A 27,771-nucleotide genomic window follows, 5' to 3' on the forward strand; every position below is an offset into this window, starting at 1 on the left:
GATGGGGTGGGGGGGCAGTGCAAATAGTCCGGGTAGCCATGATTAGCTGTTCAGGAGTCTTATGGCTTGGGGGTAGAAGCTGTTGAGAAGTCTTTTGGACCTAGACTTGGACCTAGACTTGGCACTCCGGTAGCGCTTGCCGGGCAAATTTGTGGAGTGGTTGAAAAACGAGTTTTAATGACTCCAACCTAAGTGTATGTAAACTTCCGACTTCAACTGTATATGCAGGGAGTCAGGAAGCAGGTGCAGAAAGAGAGTTTAATAACAATGATGTAAGGCACATGAACAACACAAGGGACACTCCTTGAACATGAAAACAAACCAACGCTACCTGAGGCTACTGAGGGCTAAATAAAGGGAAGGTAATCATGGTGATGATGAAGTCCAGGTGTGCGTAACGATGGGGAGCAGGTGTCCGTAATAATGGTTGCCAGGGCCGGTGGTTAGTAGACCGGTGACGTCGAGCTCTGGAGAGAGGGAGTAGGAGTAGGCGTGACAATTATGTGACTTGTTAAACACATTTGTACTCCTGGATGTATTTAGGCTTGCCATAACAAAGGGGTTGAGTACTTATTGACTCAAGACATTTTAGCTTTTCATTTTTAATTAATTTGTTAAAAAAATTACACTTTGATATGGGGTATTGTGTGTTGGCCAATTACAAAAAAAATACATTCAGGCTGCAACACAAGAACATTTGGAAAAAGTCAAGGGCTGTTGAAGGCACTGTATGAATATGGCCAGTGACGGTGTCTTGTGAAAGTCTCATGTATGGCCAATTGACAATGGTTGACTAAAAGTCAGTAGTTTTTCATTATTTCCTCAGAACCCCCAGCCATTCCAGAGCTAGCACACCTGATTCAACTAGTTAATAAACAATAATAAAACCTATGGAATTTTAACAATATAATTAGTGATGGGGAAACATAGCTTCCTGAAGCATTGAGTTTTTCAAGCCAATTGTGTTTAAAATAGGTTCAATACTCAAGGCTTTGATCAACACAGTGTAGAATAGTGGCACCTGCTGGTCAAAATAATTTAGAGCATCCAAATTATTATAGATGACGTCCCACACCCCATAGTGTGTGCACAGCTTAGCCTTTTTATTGGTTGTTTGACGAAATGAAGCTTCAGACATCATTGATCACGTGCTTCTGATAAAGTGATACAGGCATTGGTACACTGCTTCAAAGTACACTGCTTAGCGATTTCGATTACGATCAAACGTAACATCACTAAACATAATACGTATATTAAACCAGAATGAAAAACCCTGTTTGGTTCTACAAAGAACCTTTGAGATTGAGAAAGGTTCTTTATAAAACCATTCTCTATAAAGCTTCGATAAAGAACCATAAAAAAGGGTTGTATATACCCCCATAAAGGGTTGTAACCATAGCGGAACCCTTTTTTGGTGCTATATAGAACATTTTAAATAGTTCTTTATAGAACCTCAAGAAAGGGTTCTTTATAGCACCATAGAGGTTCCATTTAGAACTTTCAAAAAAAGGTTCCATATAGCAAAAAAAAGGGTTCTGGTATGGTTACAAGCCAAAGAACCCTTATTAAGCACTGTATAGAACCATTTGTTTTTTGTGTAGGACAATACAGCGCTGTCTCACCCAGAGTAAAGCACAATATTCCTGTGTGATTTGACTGGCCTTGATATAGAGCAAACTGCACAGAGCAGTCATAAATGAATGGTGAAGTAGGCTATCCTGGACCTTTACTCACTTTATTCAAATGACAAATTCCTTCATTTTTAAATGTTACCATATTTGTTGGAAATAAATATATGCCGCAATAGAGACAGTATCTAACTAATAAAGATAGACGATGAACTTACACATTGAGAGATTTTGCTACTAGCAAACAGTCACATTTACAATAAACAATGCAGTAAGTCTGATGGAGCGTCATGCAAACGCCTTGTCTTGTCACGGACCCTGTCACACTGCGAGGGTCCAAGGGGAGTCCTAACGTCTTCATCTAATAATAATAACTTGGGATATTCCCTCAAAGTGCATTCAACTTTCCCATGATACTGTATATTCCCATCCCTGTACCGGAGTAATAAATAATGAATGATGAAATGGAATGTCCTGTTCCTCCTCCGTCGCTCCTGTCATCCAGTCTAACACTCCTTAATCCGTGTACCATAGATAATGATCCATTAAAGGAAATCAATTTGGGTTCACTGACAAGATCCAACACAACGGTCATCGTGGGTGTCTAGGAGTTTAGTATCTCTCTTTGCACTCACTGTGTTAAATAATGACAAGGATTTGAGGGTATACCCTTTAAAACAAGTCTATTTTTTCAAACTTGCTGACTGATTGGACGATGCTCAGTCATGGAAAACATACAGGGGAATGGTAGTCATGGGTAGAAATCAGTGGTGTTGGTATGATTGATTATTGCTCCGGTTCCAAATGACTTGACTTGGATTTAGCCACAGGAGTTGCCATGGATACTGTATGACTGATGACCTTGTTTAGCTGTATAGCAGATTCGGTGATACAATGATACACTCTTAGAAAAAAGGGTTCCAAAAGGGTTCTTCGGCTGTCCCCATAGAATAACCATTTTGGGTTCCAGGTAGAACCCTTTTGAGTTCCATGTAGAACCCTCTGTGGAAAGGCTTCTACATGAAACCCAAAAGGGTTCTTCTACCTGGAACCGAAAAGGGTTTTTAAAAGGGTACTCCTATGGGGACAGCCAAATAACCCTTTTAGGTTCCCCCTTTTTCTAAGAGTGTAGGAGTGCACTGCACAGGTTTTTAATTAGATGTACATTTCAAAATGTTATTGAGTAAATGTTATATTGTCCATTTCTTGATATTCTATCATTATATAAGACTGTGTTACATCCTGTGATCTAAAAGTCGTTATTTTCTCTGTCTGATGTCTTTTTGTTGTCTCTTCCTCAGCCCTCACTAATGTGAAGTTATGGGCCATCGACCGCCAGTGTTTCCAGACCATTATGATGAGGACAGGCCTCATCAAACATGCCGAATACATGGAGTTTCTAAAGAGGTGGGCTCCTCTCTCTCTCGCTCTGTCTCTCTCTCGCTCTGTCTCTCTCTCACTCTGTCTCTCTCTCTCTCTGTGTCTCTCTCTCTCTGTGTCTCTCTCTCTCTGTGTCTCTCTCTCTCTCTCTCTCTCTCTCTCTCTCTCTCTCTGTCTCTCTCTCTCTCTCTCTCTCTCTCTCTCTCTCTCTCTCTCTCTCTCTCTCTCTCTCTCTCTCTCTCTCTCTCTCTCTCTCTCTCTCTCTCTGGCTCTCTGTCCTCCACCTCCCCTGAGATGCCATTCGAGCGAGGGCTGTAGTTTGAGTGACAGTCTCTTCCCCCTCTTCTCTTTTACTGTCCCTGATGTCTGTGTTCAACAAAGCCACTTGCTAGATGCATGTTTTCAGCTTCAGACCTGACGATTTCTATCTTAAAATGTAGTTTTTGTCTTTAATATACAGTATAATACTGTAGGTTTACCAGTGGGTTTTCTGCTCTACAACCAACAAACATTTGACGTCCGTCCCAAACCAATAGATTTACATTCATATGAGCCATTTGTGTGTACTCTGACTAAAAGGTAATGTAGAAATACAGACTCCTCCAGAAAAAGTTGGATCATGATTAAACCCCCTGTTCCGAGCAGGCAAACCCTTAGGATGCCGCAACAATAACAAAGGATATCATCATCCCCGAATGAAGAGTTCCCACCCAGTGATCAACTGTAGTGATTCAGATGGAAAGTCCACAACAGCTGTTAGACCACAAATACTCATTCAACACAAGTACAGTACTGATCTGCATACACAGAGCCCTTAGCCTTCTGTTATTTCTCAATGAGTGTGTAAGTGGCCGGAGCTGGAGTTTCCTCCAATCTCCACTACTGAAATAGATCATCGAGGAAGACAGAGGAGAGGAGAATGTTGCATTAAGAGCATCTCTCCTCCCAGAGGCCCTGCTGTTGCCCTTTATTGCAAGGACCCAATGATGTCACACGCAGGAAATGATGACATTGATTTGGATGAAGTCAGCTTTTAGTGGTAACATAAGATGCCTTTCTCCCCATGCATTGGCAGCTACAGCCAGCTGGTGCACGTTTACATTTAAGTCATTTAGCAGACGCTTTTAGCCAGAGCGACTTACAGGAGCAATTAGGGTTTAGTGCCTTGCTTAAGTGTTCATAGCATTCCTGTCATAATATTTGAGAAGTAGCTTCTGCCAGTTCTTATCTTCAATACAGAATGTCAAATATCAAACGCATCAACGATATCTCTGAAGGAGTAGTTCCCCTGGTAACAAGCTACAGTGGTTCCATAGCAGCAAAGAGACTTGGATGTTGTCAAACTGCCAGATTGTGTGTGTGTGTATTCCTGCATGTTTGTTTGTGTGTGTGCGTTTCTGCGAATGTGTGTGGACGTATTTGTGTGTGAATGAGGCCTCTCTCACTGAGGAGAGAGCATGCCAGAGGTATGTAAACAGCTCCTTCCTGGAAGGCTTAGTATGATTGGCAGCTGCTCTCAGGTCCAACCTTAAATTAAAACCCTGAACTATGGCTTGCTACTGGTTTACTACTGACTTGCTACTGGCTTACTATTGACTTACTGCTGGCTTACGACTGACTTACGACTGGCTTACTACTGGTTTACTACTGATTTACTACTGGCTTACGACGACTTACTATTGACTTACTACTGGCTTACGACTGACCTACGACTGGTTTACTACTGGTTTACTACTGACTAACTACTGCCTTACTACTGACTTTTACTGACTTACTACTGGTTTACTACTGACTAACTACTGGCTTACTACTGGTTTACTACTGACTAACTACTGGCTTACTACTGGTTTACTACTGACTAACTACTGGCGTACTACTGGTTTACTACCGACTAACTACTGGTTTACTACTGACTTTCTACTGACTTACTACTGGTTTACTACTGACTTACTACTGGTTTACTACTGACTTACTACTGGTTTACTACTGACTAACTACTGCCTTACTACTGGTTTACTACTGACTAACTACTGGTTTACTACTGACTTTCTACTGACTTACAACTGGTTTACTACTGACTTACTACTGGTTTACTACTGACTTACTACTAGTTACTACTGACTAACTACTGCCTTACTACTGGTTTACTACTGACTAACTACTGGTTTACTACTGACTTTCTACTGCCTTACAACTGGTTTACTACTGACTTTCTACTGACTTACAACTGGTTTACTACTGACTAACTACTGGTTTACTACTGACTTTCTACTGCCTTTCAACTGGTTTACTACTGACTTTCTACTGACTTACAACTGGTTTACTACTGACTTACTACTGGTTTACTACTGACTAACTACTGCCACACTACTGGTTCACTACTGACTTTCTACTGACTTACAACTGGTTTACTACTGACTTACTACTGGTTTACTACTGACTTACTACTGGTTTACTACTGACTAACTACTGCCTTACTACTGGTTTACTACTGACTAACTACTGGTTTACTACTGATTTTCTACTGACTTACAACTGGTTTACTACTGACTTACTACTGGTTTACTACTGACTTTCTACTGACTTACTACTCGTTTACTACTGACTTACTACTGGTTTACTACTGACTTACTACTGGTTCACTACTGACTAACTACTGGTTTACTACTGACTTTCTACTGACTTACTACTGGTTTACTACTGACTTACTACTGGTTTACTACTGACTTACTACTGGTTTACTACTGACTTTCTACTGACTTACTACTGGCTTACTACTGACTAACTACTGGTTTACTACTGACTTTCTACTGACTTACAACTGGTTTACAACTGACTAACTACTGCCTTACTACTGACTTTCTACTGACTTACAACTGGTTTACTACTGACTAACTACTGGTTTACTACTGACTAACTACTGGTTTACTACTGACTTTCTACTGACTTACTACTGGTTTACTACTGACTTACAACTGGTTTACAACTGACTAACTACTGCCTTACTACTGACTTTCTACTGACTTACAACTGGTTTACTACTGACTAACTACTGGTTTACTACTGACTAACTACTGGTTTACTACTGACTTTCTACTGACTTACAACTGGTTTACTACTGACTAACTACTGGTTTACTACTGACTTACAACTGGTTTACTACTGACGAACTACTGCCTTACTACTGACTTTCTACTGACTTACTACTGGTTTACTACTGACTAACTACTGGCTTACTACTGGTTTACTACTGACTTTCTACTGGTTTACTACTGACTAACTACTGCTTTACTACTGACTTACTACTGGTTTACTACTGACTAACTACTGCCTTACTACTGGTTTACTACTGACTTACTACTGGTTTACTACTGACTAACTACTGCCATACTACTGGTTTACTACTGACTAACTACTGGTTTACTACTGACTTTCTACTGACTTACAACTGGTTTACTACTGACTTACTACTGGTTTACTACTGACTTACTACTGGTTTACTACTGACTTACTACTGGTTCACTACTGACTAACTACTGGTTTACTACTGACTTTCTACTGACTTACTACTGGTTTACTACTGACTTACTACTGGTTTACTACTGACTTACTACTGGTTTACTACTGACTTTCTACTGACTTACTACTGGTTTACTACTGACTAACTACTGGTTTACTACTGACTTTCTACTGACTTACAACTGGTTTACAACTGACTAACTACTGGTTTACTACTGACTAACTACTGGTTTACTACTGACTTTCTACTGACTTACTACTGGTTTACTACTGACTTTCTACTGACTTACAACTGGTTTACAACTGACTAACTACTGCCTTACTACTGACTTTCTACTGACTTACAACTGGTTTACTACTGACTAACTACTGGTTTACTACTGACTAACTACTGGTTTACTACTGACTTTCTACTGACTTACTACTGGTTTACTACTGACTAACTACTGGCTTACTACTGGTTTACTACTGACTTTCTACTGACTTACTACTTGTTTACTACTGACTAACTACTGCCTTACTACTGGTTTACTACTGACTATCTACTGGTTTACTACTGACTAACTACTGCCATACTACTGGTTTACTACTGACTAACTACTGGTTTACTACTGATTTCTACTGACTTACTACTGGTTACTTCTGACTTACTACTGGTTTACTACTGACTAACTACTGCCTTACTACTGACTAACTACTGCCTTACTACTGGTTTACTACTGACTAACTACTGGTTTACTACTGACTTTCTACTGACTTACAACTGGTTTACAACTGACTAACTACTGCCTTACTACTGACTTTCTACTGACTTACAACTGGTTTACTACTGACTAACTACTGGTTTACTACTGACTAACTACTGGTTTACTACTGACTTTCTACTGACTTACAACTGGTTTACTACTGACTAACTACTGGTTTACTACTGACTTACAACTGGTTTACTACTGACTAACTACTGCCTTACTACTGACTTTCTACTGACTTACTACTGGTTTACTACTGACAAACTACTGGCTTACTACTGGTTTACTACTGACTTACTACTGGTTTACTACTGACTAACTACTGCCTTACTACTGGTTTACTACTGACTAACTACTGGTTTACTACTGACTTTCTACTGCCTTACTACTGGTTTACTACTGACTTACTACTGGTTTACTACTGACTAACTACTGCCTTACTACTGGTTTACTGTTGACTAACTACTGGTTTACTACTGACTAACTACTGCCTTACTACTGGTTTACTACTTACTAACTACTGGTTTACTACTGACTTTCTACTGACTTACAACTGGTTTACTACTGACTAACTACTGCCTTACTACTGACTTTCTACTGACTTACAACTGGTTTACTACTGACTAACTACTGACTTACTACTGGTTTACTACTGACTAACTACTGGTTTACTACTGACTAACTACTGCCTTACTACTGGTTTACTACTGACTAACTACTGGTTTACTACTGACTTTCTACTGACTTACAACTGGTTTACTACTGACTAACTACTGCCTTACTACTGACTTACTACTGGTTTACTACTGACTAACTACTGCCTTACTACTGACTTTCTACTGACTTACTACTGGTTTACTACTGACTAACTACTGCCTTACTACTGGTTTACTACTGACTAACTACTGGTTTACTACTGACTAACTACTGCCTTACTACTGGTTTACTACTGACTAACTACTGGTTTACTACTGACTTTCTACTGACTTACAACTGGTTTACTACTGACTAACTACTGCCTTACTACTGACTTTCTACTGACTTACAACTGGTTTACTACTGACTAACTACTGCCCTACTACTGGTTTACTACTGACTAACTACTGGTTTACTACTGACTAACTACTGCCTTACTACTGGTTTACTACTGACTAACTACTGGTTTACTACTGACTTTCTACTGACTTACAACTGGTTTACTACTGACTTACTACTGGTTTACTACTTACTTACTACTGGTTTACTACTGACTAACTACTGCCTTACTACTGGTTTACTACTGACTAACTACTGGTTTACTACGGACTTTCTACTGACTTACTACTGGTTTACTACTGACTTACTACTGGTTTACTACTGACTAACTACTGCCTTACTACTGGTTTACTACTGACTAACTACTGGTTTACTACTGACTAACTACTGCCTTACTACTGGTTTACTACTGACTAACTACTGGTTTACTACTGACTTTCTACTGGCTTACTACTGGTTTACTACTGACTTACTACTGCCTTACTACTGGTTTACTACTGACTAACTACTGTCTTACTACTGACTTACTACTGGTTTACTACTGACTTACTACTGGTTTACTACTGGCTTACTATTGGTTTACTACGGATTTAATACTGACTTACTGCTGGTTTATTACTTACTACTGCACACACTTTTTACGCTGCTGCTACTCTGTTAAGTATTTATGCATAGTCACTTTAACTCTACCCACATGTACATATTACCTCAACTACCTCAACTAGCCGGTGCCCCCGCACATTGACTCTGCAACGGTACCCCCCTGTATATATAGCCTCCCTACTGTCACTTTATTTTACTTCTGCTCTTTTTTTCTCAACACTTTTTTTTGTTGTTGTTTTATTCTTACTTTTTTTGTTTAAAATAAATGCACTGTTGGTTAAGGGCTGTAAGTAAGCATTTCACTGTAATGTCTGCACCTGTTGTATTCGGCGCATGTGACCAATAAAATTTGATTTTATTTTATTCTCCCACTTCAGATGATGCTGGTGTTAGAGAGGGGGGGTTAAGACAGACAAGGATTGATTGCCCCTTATGGAAAAACCACATGATTTCACATGTGGAAAATCACATGATTTCACGTGTGGAATATCACATGATTTCATGTGACATTTCCACGTTTTGCACATGTGAAATCATAACCTTTTACATGTGGATTCACATTTTCACAGGACGTTTCACAGCTAATGCCCTGCAAACAAAAATGAGTCTTTATGATACACACATTGTACTTTTAACATACAGTGTTTTAAACTTACATTTTTGATGCACATTGACCTACATGACTACATTGGTTTATTTATGCCATAATTATTATTCACTTGCAATTGCATTTAAACTTATAGGCTACTAAGTTGCGGTGAAAATAGTGAATACAAATTGTAATGTATTTCTACAACTTAACTGTAGATTTACAGTAAATATACTGTACAACAACAAACTGTATTCAGGAAGTACACAGACATTCTCATTCTAATTCCAATTATTTTCAATACAAGAACATTTGGAATTTGGTTAACCTTCTGAATTGACTGGAACTTAAATGGATTTGACCTCAACATTGGTAATCGCACTTGGGACTCAACCACACCTAGGATTTTAACTCAACCTCTTGGATGCCAGCAATCTGTATTTCCTGCTTCACCACCAGGTCTGTGGCAATGATAGAGATTGGTGATTTTTTTTGTGACAAAAATAGATTTCTGCACTTTGCTTAAAGTTGCCCAGAATCAAGTCAATAATCGTGCAATTATCTGACAACACCAACGGAAAGGTAGCTGTGCTCAGGGTCACTAGACATTAAGGTCTAGATTCAATCAGATCAAACGTAAACACATGATTGCCAACACCTGCATAGCTAGTGCAGATCTGATAGAATCTTGCCCTAAGTGTGCATAAATATCCTTGGGATTTGAAATTGCAACCTTTTGGTCTGAAGTGCATTAATGTCTCAGCAGTGCCACAAGAACAGACACTCAGTGTACAAAATATTATGATCTTTCCATGACATAGACTGGCCAGGTGAATCCAGGTGAAAGCTATGATCCCTTATTGATGTCACCTGTTAAATCCACTTTAATCAGTGTAGATGAAGGGGAGACAGGTTAAAGAAGGATCTTTAAGCCTTGAGACAATTGAGACATGGATTGTGTATGTGTGCCATTCAGAGGGTGAATGGGCAAGACAAAATATTTAAGTGCCTTTGAACGGGGTATGGTAGTAGGTGCCATGCACACCATTTTGAGTGTGCCAAGAACTGCAATGCTGCTAGGTTTTTCTTGCTCAACAGTTTCCCATGTGTATCAAGAATGGTCCACAACCCAAAGGACATCCAACCAACTTGACACAACTGTGGGAAGCATTGGAGTCAACATGGGCCAGCATCCCTGGGGAATGCTTTTGACACCTTGTAGTCCATGCCCCGATGAATTGAGGCTGTTCTGAGGGCAAAAGGGGGTGTAACTCAATATTAGGAAGGTGTTCCTAATGTTTTTTACACTCAGTGTATATCCACACACTCTCAAATATAAGAGCACGGTTACAGTACAGTGTTGTTCCCTGGTGTACAAAAAGGTCAAAGGTACACATAAGGTACCTTCAGAGGTACACATAGGAACTCACATAGTACTGGTCGGTACCTTTTAGGCTACATGTGCGCATAATCTATTATAATGGTACATTGTTCTACCCAAAAATGCAATATAATGCTGCGTTCGTAACCATGTGGGAGGTGGGCATTTACCAGTTGTGAAGTCGTAAATACCACGTGGATGCATTTACCGTATGTGCTTTGAACTCGTTGAGAAACACCAATTGGCTAATGGCCAACAAGCTGCGTCAACCATAAACGAAAAGGACAGCTATCATGCTTGTAAACACACGAGAGAGTTCAAAAATCATATTAATAGATTGCTTTTTATAAATAATAATATGTTATTACATTTAACTGCCGGAAATGCTGTTATCGAGGTCATTTCCTTAGTAGGTGATGTCAGAGGTCAGCATGTGGGAGAAGTCAGAGCTCAGGGATGATAGACGGATTTCCTACTAGTAATTACCAGTTGGAGGGCAGTTCAGGTGGATTTTTCCCAGGCATATGTGGTAAATTCCCACTCCCCGCTTGGTTACGAATGCAGGATTAGGTATCATTACTGCACTTTGAAATGTAGGTGGAGGCTATGTGCTGGCAGGGGCTCATTAGCATATTTGGGGGCATGGTCTAAAACCGTCATTGGAAATGTTGAAGCAGTTTAAGTGCTTTTATCGTTATGTTAATGAAGGTTGAGCATCTCTTTTGACACTGTCAGTTTTGCAATTTTAGTGAGAACCTGTGACACGCAAGAGCCGCACTGTTTAGAGGTTTCTGTGCGTATTCCAAAAGCTTAATGGTAGCTGGTTCACAGGAAGTTAATGTTTAATTTCCAATAACTTGCTATCAACCAGTTGCAAGTGGGTTTTAATACATTTTACAGTAATATACGGTAGTAAATTGGTCACACTCACCTAACAGTATGGTGCATGAGAAGTACAATAACATGGCTCTTCCTTATCACACACAATTACATCAGCCTGCAACAAAGCTGCAGAACTGACAGTATACAACCATATTATTTAGTAACAGAATACAACAGACCACATTAACTGGGATGACGTTCCCTCTCACGAGAGACCCAAAAGAGCTAGCTGAAAGCCACACCTCGAATAAGCCACTCCTGCAATATTCTGATAGGCTGCCGCTGCTACAGTATGCTGCCAATCAGCAAGTGATGTGCATGTTGTCAACAGAAACATCAGTGAAGGCACGGTAGGTCACTTGCAAGGATTGCTAGTGTCAGCAACTGTCCTGTAGTTTACCATCAACGTTTTGCCAGTAAGCTGTAGTGACTTCTACAAAGCTTACTAACAAGCAGTTTCAAGTTAAGAAATAACAAATTCACAGCAACAAGTTGCCATTAAGTTGCTGGAAAATGCACAATAACCTCTACAGTGCAGCTCGTTACTGGCACATTATCTTGCAAAGTTTGCAGAACAGTGCCAAAGGAGTTGCTCAACTTGCATTGGCATAACCATCAAACACTTAAACTGCTCCAACACTTCCACTGACCATTGGCACAAACACAAATATTTCACCACTCCCCCAAATGTGCTAATGCAACTCAACCAGTACATTGCCCCCACCTATATTTTAAAGTGCAGTGATGATCGTACCTTATATTCAAAATATTGGGTAGAAACATTTCCCATACCTACAAGGTACCGAACTGTACCATGTGAGTTTATATGTGTATCTGTGAAGTGTACCTTTTACCTTTTTATACCCCAGGGAACAACACTGTACCCTAACCATACCCTTATTTATTAAGAGTGTGTTAATATGTACTGAACAAAAATATAAAAGCAACATGTAAAGTGTTGGTCCCATGTTTCATGAGCTGAAATAAAAGATCCCCAAAATGTTCCATATGCACACAAAAAGTGTATTTCTCTCAAATTTTTAGCACAAATTTGTTTACATGCCTGTTAGTGTTAGGCTTGGTGGGGACTCAGGTGCAGAGACGGACACACGGACAAAGAGGGTGAATTAGGATGTTGTTTATTCAGCGTGTTTTGGCAGAGAGAAACAGTTCAGGGTGGAGTAGCTTCAGACCGGGGTAGGAGCTGAGTGGGGTGGAGAGCCAGTAGTACTGAGAGCTGGATGACGAGGATATCAGACAACAGATGTGCAGGTTGCGGCGTGGGAATGGCAGGCAGGCAGGCAGCAGGAACCGACGGGATCTGGTCGAAGGAGAGACAGGTTACAAACGTGGCAGAAACAACTATAATGCTGAGAGAGTAACAACTAAACTGAGATTGCTGTACGGAGCCAAGTTACCACAGGTGGTGTAGGAACGAACTGGCGCTGGAGAGGTGTCCAGCCCGGGTAGATAACTGCTGGTTGATTGGTGACAATGAGTTGCAGCTGGATGTAACTGAGCATGAGAGAGAATGGCCACGCCCCCTGACCTAGATCCTCTGACTGGGCTGCACAGCAGGGGGAGACAGACACAGACAACACACACAGGGAAAAAAGGAAAAGGAAAACAAGCGGGGACAGGACCAACAGTGCCGGACCGTAACAGTACCCCCCCCTCAACGGGCGCCACCCGGCGACCCACCCGGCTTGTCAGGGTGGTCCCTATGGAAGTCAGCCACCAGCTCCGGATCCAGTATAAACCGTCGGGGAATCCAGGACCTCTCCTCGGGACCGTATCCCTCCCAGTCCACCAGGTACTGAAGCCCTCTACCACGCCTCCGGACGTCCAGCAGTCTCCGCACCGTGTAGGCTGGATGGTCGTCAATAATACGCGGTGGAGGAGGGGGATCCACAGGCGGACACAAAGGGCTGGAGGAGACCAGCTTCAGCTGGGACACGTGAAATGTAGGATGGACTCTCATGGCCTGGGGAAGCTTCAACCGAACAGCCGAAGGGTTGATGATGGAGTCGATCTCGAAAGGACCCAAATACCGGGGCGACAGCTTACGGGAGTCAGTGCGCAGGGGGATGTTGCTGGAGGAGAGCCAGACTCGCTGACCAGGCTGGAACTGGGGAGCGACTACCCTGTGCCTGTCCGCCACTCTCTTGTTACGCTCTGCTGTCCGTAGAAGGGCCTCACGGGTGTCCACCCACACCTTGCGGCAGTGACGAAGGTTATCCTGAACTGACGGGACGGCTAACTCCTTTTCCTGAGACGGGAACAATGGCGGTTGGTACCCCAAAGCCGCCTCAAATGGTGAAAGGCCGGTGGCAGATGAGGTGAGGGAATTGTGGGCATATTCGACCCACGGGAGGTGTTTGGCCCAGGTGGACGGGTTCTGGGATGTCACACAGCGTAGAGCAGCCTCCAGGTCCTGATTGGTCCTCTCAGTCTGGCCATTGGACTGGGGATGGAAACCTGATGAAAGACTGACAGAGGCACCCAGAGCAGAACAGAACTCCTTCCATACCCGAGAAATGAACTGTGGGCCTCTATCGGACACTATGTCCACAGGTATTCCATGGGGACGGAATACATGTAGGACAAAGAGGTCGGCTGTCTCACTGGCAGACGGTAATTTTGGTAATGCAACAAAATGGGCAGATTTAGAGAATCTGTCCACGATGGTGAGTATGGTGTCATTACCCTCAGACATAGGAAGTCCAGTGACGAAGTCCAAGGCCACGTGAGACCAAGGACGACTCGGGACTGGGAGAGGCCGCAGCAGGCCCGAAGGAGCCCGGTGGGAAGCCTTATTTTGGGCACAGATGGAACAGGCCGCCACGTATTCCCGGACGTCAGTCTCGACGGATGGCCACCAAAAGTGCCTCTTCAGTAGCGACAGTGTACGGTTCATACCAGGGTGGCAGGAGAAGTGCGAGGTGTGGATCCAGTTGAGCACTTGCGGCCGCACGGCTGCGGGAACATAGAGAAGGTCGGGGGGGCCATCGGCCGGTCCAGGTTCCGACTCTTGTGCCGATCGGACGAGGGACTCGATTTCCCAGTGAACAGCCGCCACCAAACAGGAAGCGGGCAGAACAGGTTCAGGATTGCTGGAGTCTTCATTGTCTGTAAACTGGCGAGAGAGAGCATCAGGCTTGACATTACGTGTGCCAGGACGATATGTTAAAATAAACTTGAACCTGCTGAAGAACAGAGCCCATCTGGCCTGACGGGAGTTTAGCCTCTTGGATGACTGGATGTAAGCCAGGTTCTTGTGGTCTGTCCAGACTATGAAGGGTTGCTCTGCTCCGTCTAGCCAGTGCCTCCACTCCTCCAACGCCAACTTGACAGCAAGCAACTCCCGGTTACCCACGTCGTAGTTCTTCTCAGCAGGGGTCAATCTCCTGGAGAAAAAGGCCACAGGATGGAGCTTCTGGTCCGTGGGGGAACGTTGTGACAGGACAGCCCCCACCCCCGAATCAGAGGCGTCCACTTCCACAATAAACTGCAAACTAGTGTCTGGATGAATAAGAACAGGTGAGGTGGAGAACAGTTCCTTCAATGTACTCACGGCTGACTCGGCCTCAGGCGTCCACAGGAATGGCACCTTTGGGGAGGTGAGCTTGGTCAGGGGGGCAACCACTCGGCTGAAACCCCTGATGAAGCGGCGGTAGAAGTTGGCGAAGCCCAGGAAGCGTTGTAGCTGCTTCCGAGACGTGGGTGTGGGCCACTCCGCAACCGCTCTGATCTTGTCAGGGTCTGGTGACACTTGTCCCCGCTCGATAATAAAGCCCAAAAAGGGGACGGACTGCCGGTGGAACTCACATTTTTCTGCTTTCACATACAGTTTATTTTCCATGAGGCGTTGGAGAACCAGACGGACGTGGGAGACGTGTTCATCCTGTGACTTAGAGAATATTAGAATGTCATCCAAATAGACAAACACAAAACGGTGTAGAAAATCCCTCAACACATCGTTAACCATGGCCTGAAACACTGCTGGGGCGTTAGTGAGACCGAATGGCATGACTAGGTATTCAAAGTGTCCGAGAGGGGTATTGAACCCAGTTTTCCATTCGTCTCCCTGCCTGATCCTAACGAGGTGGTAAGCGTTACGCAGGTCGAGTTTGGTAAACACGGTGGCACCATGAAGGGGTTCAAATGCTGAGTTGATGAGAGGCAGGGGGTACGTATTTCTGACTGTGATGTTATTTAGTCCTCTGTAGTCAATGCAGGGGCGTAATGTTTTGTCCTTCTTCTCTACAAAAAAGAACCCAGCACCAACAGCGGAAGATGAGGGACGAATGATGCCAGAGGCTAGGGAGTCGCCTATGTAGGTTTCCATAGCTTCTCTCTCAGGACGGGACAGATTGAAAAGCCGACTGGACGGCAAAGGGGCTCCAGGCAGTAACTCAATAGCGCAATCGTATGGCCTATGAGGTGGTAGTGAAAGTGCTTTGGACTTACTGAATACCTTGGCCAGGTCCAAGGACTCTTCAGGGACTGAAGAGAGGTCTGGGGGTTTGACAGGGGAAGCAGGGGAACCTACCGAGGGCGGAATAGCCGACCCAAGGCAAGCAGAATGGCAGTGAGTGCTCCAACTGTGTATTTTGTGGTTTTGCCAGTCAATATGGGGGTTGTGAAGGCTAAGCCAAGGGAAACCGAGGATAAGAGGGGAGGCCGAGGAGGAGACTACTTTAAACTGGATGGTTTCTTTGTGATTGCCGGACAGCATGAGAGAAACGGGGACAGTTTGGTGGGTGATGTTGGCAAACTGATGGCCGTCTATAGCGGTTACTGTTATAGGCTTAGGCAGGGGCTTAACAGGGATCTCAGCCTGAGTGACCAGGTTAACGTCAAGGAAACTATCCTCAGCACCAGAGTCAATGAGAGCAGCTAATGGGACAGACAGATTCCTGAACTGGACTGTAGCTGGGATAACTAGACGGGGTGCTGTGGGCATTGAGTCAGGTGTAGCACTCGCAAGTACGCCCACCTTTACTTGCGAGCTTGGTCTTTTGGGCGAACCGGACAGTTAACCAGGAAATGAGTGCGGTCCCCACAGTACATGCACTCACCAGCCCGCATGCGCCGTTCCTTTTCGGCAGGGGACAGACGAGCACGGCCCAGCTGCATGGGCTCGTCTAGTTCCGTGGAGGGATCCGCTGAGGTGTGTGGGCGGTGTCCGAGTGGTGGTGTTGCTCGGGTTGCAGAAAGCGAGGGGGCCCCGCCTGCGGTGTGGACCCGACCGCCCCTCTCCTGTCTCCTCTCCCGTAGCCTGTTGTCTATTCGTGTAGCAAGGGAAACGAGAACATGAAGGTTAGCAGGCTCATCACGAACAGCTAGTTCATCCTTAATCGTGTCACTCAAACCGTTAACAAACGCTCCCTGAAGAGCTTCGTCATTCCACTTGGAATCGGCTGCCAAGGTCCAAAAATCAATGGCGTATTCAGCCACGCTACCCGTGCCCTGTCGTAGCTTCAACAGTCTCTTTGTGGCGGTCCCGGCATGGTCCGGGTGATCAAACACAATTTTCAATTGAGAGGAAAAATCGTCAAACGACAGGCTGGCAATCTGCTGAGTAGAACAAGCCGCTTCTGCCCAAATCAAAGCTTTGCCCCTCAGTAACCCCAGAGCGTAATGTACCTTTGAGGATTCCGTGGAGAAAGACAGGGGCTTCTGTTGGAACACCAAGCGGCACTGAAGCAGGAAACCACGGCATTTGTTCAGGTCCCCGGTGAAAGGTTCGGGTGAGGTTGTAGGGGGTTCCCGAAGGGCAGGAGCGGAAGCCGAGCCTGGAGCAACTGTAGGAGGAACAGGCGGAGGAGAAGCAGAGGGAGGAAAAGTAGTGAGTGTTACCAGGTTAGCTACCTGAGAGGTGAGCTGAGATACTTGATCCAACAACCGCTGGTTGTTATCCAATAGCGACCGGATGAATTGGTCGTGTTGTCCCAATAACATTCCCTGTGAATGGAGGGCGCGTTGTACGCCATCACCCGTTGTTTCATGTGGCATCTCTGCTGAGTCCATGTTTGGCCAGTTCGTTCTGTTAGGCTTGGTGGGGACTCAGGTGCAGAGACGGACACACGGACAAAGAGGGTGAATTAGGATGTTGTTTATTCAGCGTGTTTTGGCAGAGAGAAACAGTTCAGGGTGGAGTAGCTTCAGACCGGGGTAGGAGCTGAGTGGGGTGGAGAGCCAGTAGTACTGAGAGCTGGATGACGAGGATATCAGACAACAGATGAGCAGGTTGCGGCGTGGGAATGGCAGGCAGGCAGGCAGCAGGAACCGACGGGATCTGGTCGAAGGAGAGACAGGTTACAAACGTGGCAGAAACAACTATAATGCTGAGAGAGTAACAACTAAACTGAGATTGCTGTACGGAGCCAAGTTACCACAGGTGGTGTAGGAACGAACTGGCGCTGGAGAGGTGTCCAGCCCGGGTAGATAACTGCTGGTTGATTGGTGACAATGAGCTGCAGCTGGATGTAACTGAGCATGAGAGAGAATGGCCACGCCCCCTGACCTAGATCCTCTGACTGGGCTGCACAGCAGGGGGAGACAGACACAGACAACACACACAGGGAAAAAAGGAAAAGGAAAACAAGCGGGGACAGGACCAACAGTGCCGGACCGTAACAGTTAGTGAGAATTTCTCCTTTGCCAAGATCATCCATCCACCTGACAGGTGTGGCATATTAAGAAGCTGATTAAACAGCATGGTTATTACCCAGGTGCACCTTTTGCTGGGGACAATAAAAGGCCACTCTAAAATGTGCAGTTTTGTCACACAGATGTCTCAAGTTTTGAGGGAGTGTGGAATTGGCATGCTGACTGCAGGAATGTCCATCAGAGCTATTGCCAGAGAATGTAATGTTCATTTCTCTACCATAAGCTGCCTCCAACATCGTTTTAGAGAATTTGGCAGTACGTCCAACCGGCCTCACAACTGCAGACCACGTGTGACCACACCAGCCCAGGACCTCCACATTAGGCTTCTTCACCTGCGGGTTCGTCTGAGACCAGCTGTCACGTTCGTTGAATGACGGGACAGACCAAGGCGCAGCGTGATATACGTACATGTTTATTCAACTTAATAAACACACGACAAAACAATAAACGAAACGAAACGTGAAGTCCTAAGATAGGTAGGTAGATAGATAGATAACCAACCAACCAACCAACCAACCAACCAACCAACCAACCAACCAACCAACCAACCAACCAACCTTAACCGGAACAAGATCCCACAACTAGACAGTGCCAATAGGCTGCCTAAGTATGGTCCCCAATCAGAGACAACGAGCAACAGCTGCCTCTGATTGGGAACCACACCGGCCAACATAGAACTATACATACTAGATCCCACACATAGAAAAAGCACAACAAGGAATATACACACCCTGACTCAACATATAAGCGTCCCCTGAGTCAGGGCGTGACACCAGCCAACCAGACAGCTGATGAAACTGAGGAGTATTTCTGTCTGTAATAAAGCCCTTTATGGGGAAAAACTCATTCTGATTGGCTGGGCCTGGCTCCCCAGTGGGTGGGCCTATGCCCTCCCAGGCCCACCCATGGCTGCGCCCCTGCCCAGTCATGTGAAATCCATAGATTAGTGCCTGATTAATTTATTTCAATTGACTGATCTCCTTATATGAACTGTAACTCAGTAAAACTGTTGAAATTGTTGCATGTTGCATTTATTTTTTTGTTCAGTATAGTTCTTAGCAGTTAGTGTGAACATGGTAGTGCTGCAGCAACAACGATGCTTTCCCAAACAAGTGGTTGCAAGTTCTAATCCCCGAAGAATTCTTGTGTACTTTAAGTCAAGTGGCCGTGAGCACTGCTAGTTCTACGTTGTTACATTAGATGGACATTTTTCTTTGCCATTACCTTCCATTAAAAGGATCACATACACATTTAAACCAGTCAGTCCATCATGTTGCATACACTAAAAACATAATGACATTAATACATTCACTCACAACCGACCGCTGTCCCAACTGCACTGGATAGATAAGTACATATACTGATACAATTTACTTTGCATTTAGTAGTCCAACAGCACAAGGAACAAATGAATGTTTGAACACGTTCTTCTTGGCCATTCTGAAGCGCAGCCAGAGGGAAGCTTCTCGAACTGAGGGTGTAGAGGGTGGGAGGGGTCGCCAACGACAGCCAGTGCCTTCTTTTTGGTTGCCTTGTGGAACAGACTGCTCCAATGTGCCTGTGGTCGACCAATTTATTTTCTTGCTTTGCTGGCTATGTGCTCCTCACGCTCCTCAATTGTACAATTATTTACTTGATTCTGGGCAGCTTTTATCAAAGTGCAGAAATGCATTCTTGCCAATAAGTCTGTGGCCATATCTCTTTTACATCCACAGATCTGGTGGTGTAGCTGCATTGTAGCAGGACATTACAGGTTGGTAGTGAGCAAGGGGTTATTAGTTCAAATCCCTTTTAAGGCTGAGTTCACAGTACAAGATTTTACAGTAATTTAAATCAGAATACAGTAGCATACTGTCAAGTTGTTGTATATATTTACTTTATTTTTACTGCAACTTTAGCCAAAGTGCAGAAATGTATTCTTGGCAATAAATATATAGCCAATCTCCATTATGTCCATGACCTGGTGGCTCAGCAGGACCTTCAGATTGCTAAAAACAAGGAGGTTGTGAGTTCAAATCCCAATTGAGGTTGAATCCAAAGGACTCAGCATGTTGTCCATTAATACCTTAAATTAGCTGTAAAAATACAGTATCTAGTTGTAGATTTACCGTGTTTTCACCTAAACTAGACAAAAACCTCTAGGGGACCATGACGCAACGTTCTGAGAACTTAACTAAAAACGTCCTTGGAACAAACCGGGAACTAGACAAAACCAGCAGGGGACCATGACTGATTGAATTAATGTAAATGATTCCTTTTAAAGTATTATAAACATTACATCCCCATGTTGTCACATTAATTTCACATGAGATCATGTTCTCACGTGCTCACATGTAATCATATGTGTAGTTTTGTGTTAGCACATGTTGCTTCACATGTTGTCACATGTTATCACATTAAATCACATGTGATCACATGAGATCACACAAGATCACATGTGATCACGTGAAATGCAGGTGTTCTTTCCATAAGGGTGCTGCCACAGCTGTGTCTATATACGTACATTATGTGGTCTTACTTGGTTTTGTTCTCTCTGTCTCCCTGTAGTCAGTCATACAGACTCCACTCTGTCATGCAACCTGCTGTGCTGTTTTTTACATAAATGCTGTATACTTGCTCTGCTAGCCCATTGTGTCTTTTGGCTTAGTTACAGAGCTAGATGAGCAGAATGACAGAAAACAGAATATTGATGATGTGTGATTTATGTGAATAAACAGTGTTTATTGCTGTGGTGGGCGATGATTTGCAAGTCATGAAGCTCCACAGAACCTAGTATTGTCAACCAGCCAGGAACAGCATGAACTGTTGGCTTCACCTTGTGTCTGAATGCTCCAAAACAGCTAACTTTCACTCTCTACCTCTCTCCCTCTCCCCAACAGTGTTCCAACATTCCAAGGCCTTTCAGAAGAAATACTCAGCAAGCTTGCCGATGTGATGGAAGAGGTGAGTTTCCTAAGTGTCCTGGTGGAACTTAGTGAAGTTACCTCCAATTAAAAGGGTTGTGGCAATGGGTGCGGATGAGTTTACATCTGTTTCATTGACTGTGTAATTGAGCAATTTCTTTACATTTCCCCAAATTATAAACCATATCATTACATGATGAAGAATTGATTGCCTGGATAAGTCGTAATGATTATTATACTGTGGATATTCACATTTTAATAGAGGTTTCTCTGGAAATGTAACTAAGTTGCAATTTGTAGTCATTGCACTCTTCATAGTAGTGGAAGTGCATTTCAGGTCTCCTGTCCTGGTCTGACAGAGCCATTTGAATTTATTTGAGTTCTCTTCTGCAGTCAATAGCTCACCAGACACAACCTGAGGTAAAACTCACCGTGACAACCTCTGAGCGAACTATGACTGCAATACTGTCTCTGTAGATTTCAGTCTAGAGAGTAGACATCAGAATTAGGGCCATGAAATGTTCGCAGGTTGGTGTTTTTCGTCATGCATCTTGTTCTGAAGGCAGCTCTGCAGAGTGGTCACTATCTGGCACAGCCACAAAGTCATCAAATCTAACCTTAACCCTAACCTTAACCACACTGCTAACCCGAATGCCTAGCCCTAACCTTAACTTAAGTTCATACATTTTTACAATATAGCCAATTTGGACTTCTTCTAGCGGAAATCGCTCAGTTCTGCCTCCAGGGCAAGACTCATGACAATAAACGTCCACCTGCGAGATTTTCATGACCACGTGACATGACCAAGAAAAACTGTACAGTCGTGGTCAAAAGTTTTGAGAATGACACAAATACTAATTTTCACAAAGTCTGCTGCCTCAGTTTTGAGGATGGCAATTTGCATATACTCCAGAATGTCATGAAGAGTGATCAGATGAATTGCAATTAATTGCAAAGTCCCTCTTTGCCATGAAAATGAACTTAATCCCCCAAAAACATTTCCACTGCATTTCAGCCCTGCCACAAAAGGACCAACTGCCATCATGTCAGTGATTCTCTCGTTAACACAGGTGAGAGTGTTGACGAGGACAAGGCTGGAGATCACTCTGTCATGCTGATTGAGTTAGAATAACAGACTGGAAGCTTTAAAAGGAGGGTGGTGCTTGAAATCATTGTTCTTCCTCTGTTAACCATGGTTACCTGCAAGGAAACACGTGCCGTCATCATTGCTTTGCACAAAAAGGGCTTCACAGGCAAGGATATTGCTGCTAGTAAGATTGCACCTAAATCAACCATTTATCGAATCATCAAGAACTTCAAGGAGAGAGGTTCAATTGTTTTGAAGAAGGCGTCAGGGCGCCCAAGAAAGTCCAGCAAGCGGAAGGACCGTCTCCTAAAGTTGATTCAGCTGCGGGATCGGGGCACCACCCGTGCAGAGCTTGCTCAGGAATGGCAGCAAGCAGGTGTGAGTGCATCTGCACGAACAGTGAGGTGATGACTTTTGGAGGATGGCCTGGTGTCAAGAAGGGCAGCAAAGAAGCCACTTCTCTCCAGGAAAAACATCATGGACAGACTGATATTCTGCAAAAGGTACTGGGATTGGACTGCTGAGGACTCGGGTAAAGTCATTTTCTCTGATGAATCCCCTTTCCGATTGTTTGGGGCATCCGGAGAACACCTTGTCCGGAGAAGACAAGGTGAGCGCTACCATCAGTCCTGTGTCATGCCAACAGTAAAGCATCCTGAGACCATTCATGTGTGGGGTTGCTTCTCAGCCAAGGGAGTGGGCTCACTCACATTGTTGCCTAAGAACACAGCCATGAATAAAGAATGGTACCAACACATCCTCCGAGAGCAACTTCTCCCAACCATCCAATAACAGTTTGGTGACAACCAATGCCTTTTCCAGCATGATGGAGCACCTTGCCATAAGGCAAAAGTGATAACTAAGTGGCTAGGGGAACAAAACATAGACATTTTGGGTCCATGGCCAGGAAACTCCCCAGACCTTAATCCCATTGAGAACTTGTGGTCGATCCTCAAGAGGCGGGTGGACAAACAAAAACCCACAAATTCTGACAAACTCCAAGCATTGATTATGCAAGAATGGGCTGCCATCAGTCAGGATGTGGCCCAGAAGTTAATTGACAGCATGCCAGGGCAGATTGCAGAGGTCTTGAAAAAGAAGGGTCAACACTGCAAATATTGACTCTTTGCATAAACGTAATGTAATTGTCAATAAAAGCCTTTGACACTTATGGAATGCTTGTAATTATACTTCAGTATACCATAGTAACATCTGACAAAAATATCTCATAACACTGAAGCAGCGAACTTCGTGAAGACCAATACTTGTGTAATTCTCAAAACTTTTGACCACGACTGTACACTAGACTATAACTAGGGCCCAGGCGTATTCCTAGTCAGGTCACATGGTCAGGAAAACCATTCTGGCTCTGATCAGATTATTACAATGAACAGTGTCTACTTTCTGGTCTATGAGTGAGAGGGAGCAATTACAGTTGTAATCACAACTTCAGAGCAGATTGCTAATCATTTTATTATTCATTGGCATGCAGATGTTTCCCAAAACGGTGGTACGGGGGTCCTTAGGACCACTTGAGAAACACAGACATATTACATTAAGTCTCTACAGTCCTTCACCTCCAATATTTTATGCTTGTTAATTTCCAACAAGAATCTCTCTGCTGTTCCAAGTTAATTGGATGACTTGACCTCCAGTATAACTGGTTTCCAAAGAACATTTGGCAATTAAAATGAGAAAAATATAATTCAGGCAGACTTTCTCTATTATTGTCAACTTAAGTATTACCACAAAAATCACAAGTGAATCAAATACATTATTTCATGGTTCTTTTAATCTATTGGATCAATAGAGGATTAGCTCCATTAAGAACACACATCCTTATTCCTAAACCAACCTATATATCTAACCATGTTTTGTTTGTTAACGCATTGGCCTCAGTTTTCATTGGCACCAACTGCTGCTTCTGAGTCAAATTGACTTCTCTAACCCCTTACAGAACAACAATATAATGACATGCAAAGGGAAAACATACGTCTGAGTTATGGTTCATATGATAAAACAGTATTTGATGAACAGTCACATTACACCAAATTCAACCCATAGTGCCGTGTAGTTTCAGACGAATTAAACTTGAATTCATATTTTATTTCTATGTTCAGACCCAGAATGCCCCACTGACTACCAAGACAATATCCCTCTGACTCTGTTCATTGACTGACTGAAATAAAACATGAGGAAAACCCAGAATGTTCAAACAGTTGAGGGGTGCTCCAAAGGGGGCTGATGATGAATGTGCTGCCATTCAGTGTGGTGTAGGTGAGATCACCGGCGATGTGTGTTTGCATGTTGTTCGCGTGTGTTGTGTGTGCATGCGTTCGTGCGTGTGTGTGATTGTGTGTGTACCTGCCTGTATACATCGCCAGAAGACAGTAGAATCGATCAGACTATATGCAGCCTCACCATGGAATGAAACAACACGGACAATCTCCTCACCCAAATGTCACCCCTGTGTCACAAATAGCCATTAGTCCATTTCTTACCATTTGTAACAGTGCAGTGAATTTCTGTCTGTGCTTCATGTTGCTGTTCTCATGATAGAGAAAATGTATTAGACAGATCTACTGTCGATAATTGCGTAGCAGCACTTATTTAATTTGAGCAGCAGTGAAACATACAGTTAAGGTAATGACAAGCAGAATTAGAAACATTGGTTTCTTGCAAATAGTTTGCTGTCATGGGGATTTGCCTAGATGATTAACAAAAAGTCATAAAGCATAGTTATCAACGTTAACACTGAGGTGTTGCACCTCTGTGTGAACACAATCCTCTCTGGATACAATATGTGCTGTGTTTTCTACCTCTAACTAACTACAGTAGTGTTTAGCTTCAGTGTATCCTAAAATAATAGACAATCACTGCACTAACATGATTTAAATGAGGACACCCAGTGGTACAGGTTACGGATGAGAACGTTAGGAACCTCAGGAAAACCCAAGTCTCCAACAACATCTGTGATGCATGGCATTTTGTTTAAGCCTCAGAAAGATTTCTCTCATTACTTACTGTCAGTCATCATTTCAGGTGAAAAGCAGTGAAGATGTATGTGCATACAGAGGAGTGTGTGTGTGTGTGTGTGTGTGTGTGTGTGTGTGTGTGTGTGTGTGTGCGCGTGTGTGCGTGTGTGCGTGTGTGTGTGTGTGTGTGTGTGTGTGTGTGTGTGTGTGTGTGTGTGTGTGTGTGTGTGTGTGTGTGTGTGTGTGTGTGTGTGTGTGTGTGTGTGTGTGTGTGTGTGTGTGTGTGTGTGTGTGCGTGTGTGCGTGTGTGCGTGTCCGTGCATGCGACTAATACTTATGCATTCAAGTAGTAATGTTTTCCTCAAAAGACGTGCTATGGAGGCTTCTCAAGTGGCTGGATTATGGAACAATCTCCTAGAGCCTTGCAGTGTGGGATAAGGATAAGACTCCTGTGGGATATCTATAGGGAGAACCCCCAGGCTATCCTCCATGATAACAGGAGAATCTACTTTAAAACACATAGGAATCCCATGGTATTCCTCCAAGGCTCTCGAACACCCTCCTTCCAGCCATCCTTCAGTCCATCCTAAAGCCCCACCTCTTCACTATGGCCTATCCCTATTTTTATTGTGACAGACACAATAAAAATCTTTGACAGAACCTTGCGGCGCGGTTTTCTATGGAAACGGATGACTGGGCAGCAGTGTTTGACTTGGACTGAAATAGGTACTGTTTATTTTTAGATGCAGGAACTCCACAATAATTTATTCAGACCCCTTGAATTTTTCCACATTTAGTTACGTTACAGCCTTATTCTAAAATGGGTTAAGTAAAAACATTTCCTCATCAATCTACACACAATACCCCATAATGACAAACCAGCCAGAGCCCAGACTTGATCCCGATCGGACATCTCTGGAGAGACGTGAAAATAGCTGCGCAGCGACGCCCCCCATCCAACCTGAGAGAGCTTGAGAGGATCTGCAGAGAAGAATGGGAGAAACTCCCCAAATACAGGTGTGAAAAGCTTGTAGCGTCATACCCAAGACGACGCAAGGCTGTAATCGCTGCCAAAGGTGCTTCAACAAAGTACTGAGTAAAGGGTCTGAATACTTATGTAAATGTTATATTTCTGTTTTTTATTTTTGATACATTTGCAAACATTTCTAAAAACCAGTTTTTGCTTTGTCATTATGGGGTATTGTGTGTAGATTGATGAGATTAATTTAAGAAAAATCAATTTTAGAATACGGCTGTAACGTAACAAAATGTGGAAAAAGTCAAGGGGTCTGAATACTTTCCGAATGCACTGTCCAGGAGTAGCAGTAGAACATTTGAGGTGCTGGTACTCTACTCCGGTGAGCTCCTTCCCAAGTCAAGCACTGCTGAGCAGAGTAACAAACTCATCATGTAACCACCCACATCAGCTAACAGTCTCTGTATAGCAAAACAGAAGTGTAGGTCTTCGGTTCTCTTGCCACACAGAAACCAAAGGAGTTAGGGGTACCCAAGTAAGAAAGTAACTGATTTGTGTAAAATAAAGTGGTAGATAAGTAAAGATAAGAAGTAAAGAAGTAATTTAGTGTTGTGGAGCAGAATTTTCTGCATCTGCGAGGGCCCCTTTTCATCATCACAGTTCAGCCTTTCCTCTCTTTACTGATATATACATAATGAGAAATACCCATTACACCTCCAAGACTACTGTTTGATGTTTAGCCACCATTCATAATGAAAATAAGATTATTCTGGTAAGTTATAACTTTAATCACCGCTCAATTCATCTTTAAAGTGAGATGAAAAAGGTGTTATGATGTTATATGCGGTTAAATGCACTATTCATGCTGTATAGTTTTGCTACTTTATAGGGACACATATCTGTCTTCTACTCGTTGGAATGCCCATTCCTTGGCAGAAACCTCTCATGACACAGGTGGTATATTTCAATTTGGGAGAAAGAAAAACAAAGTCTGGGTCAGCCCAAAATGTCATGTTCCCTTAAATTAGCCATTGATTTCTTTCTTCTCCATCTTAATGGATTTTTCTCTTTGCAGCTACAATGAATACTGGTGACATTTTCTCCCAGGCCTAAAAATATACTAAAGCACAGGAAGAAACTAGAAAGAGCTGTTGAAAGACAGTTCACCTTAGTTACTGATGATGACTGTTCCTCCCTACCCAGCCTGTCTGGTAAATGAATACTGACTCGCATAAACACTCTTTACTCTCTAAAAGTAAATCAGTAAGCTGTGTTTGTTTAAAGTCACTTACTATACAGTCATTCAAGAGCGGGAGGAACATACCATGATGCCTGGTATAAAGAAACTGGACAGTATCAACGGATAAAGAATGTAAACATTGCAGGTAT

The 27,771-nt window shown here is 43.4% G+C and overlaps 1 protein-coding gene across 3 annotated transcripts in view; it reads left to right on the forward strand.

Annotated features, from left to right (window-relative positions):
* LOC311132396 (cGMP-dependent protein kinase 1-like) overlaps positions 1-27,771 on the forward strand; it is a gene marked incomplete at its 5' end in the record, with an annotated part of 223,927 nt that overhangs the window by 147,876 nt on the left and 48,280 nt on the right. For all 3 annotated transcript variants that reach the window (XM_084165671.1, XM_084165669.1, XM_084165670.1), the window contains 2 exons: positions 2,930-3,035; positions 21,321-21,384. In XM_084165671.1, the coding sequence (XP_084021797.1) occupies positions 2,930-3,035; positions 21,321-21,384 (170 nt within the window). The remainder of the gene's footprint in view (positions 1-2,929; positions 3,036-21,320; positions 21,385-27,771) is intronic.

Source organism: Coregonus lavaretus (genome assembly GCF_964263955.1).
Source record: "Coregonus lavaretus genome assembly, chromosome: 1".
In the NCBI taxonomy this organism is placed as follows: domain Eukaryota; kingdom Metazoa; phylum Chordata; class Actinopteri; order Salmoniformes; family Salmonidae; genus Coregonus; species Coregonus lavaretus.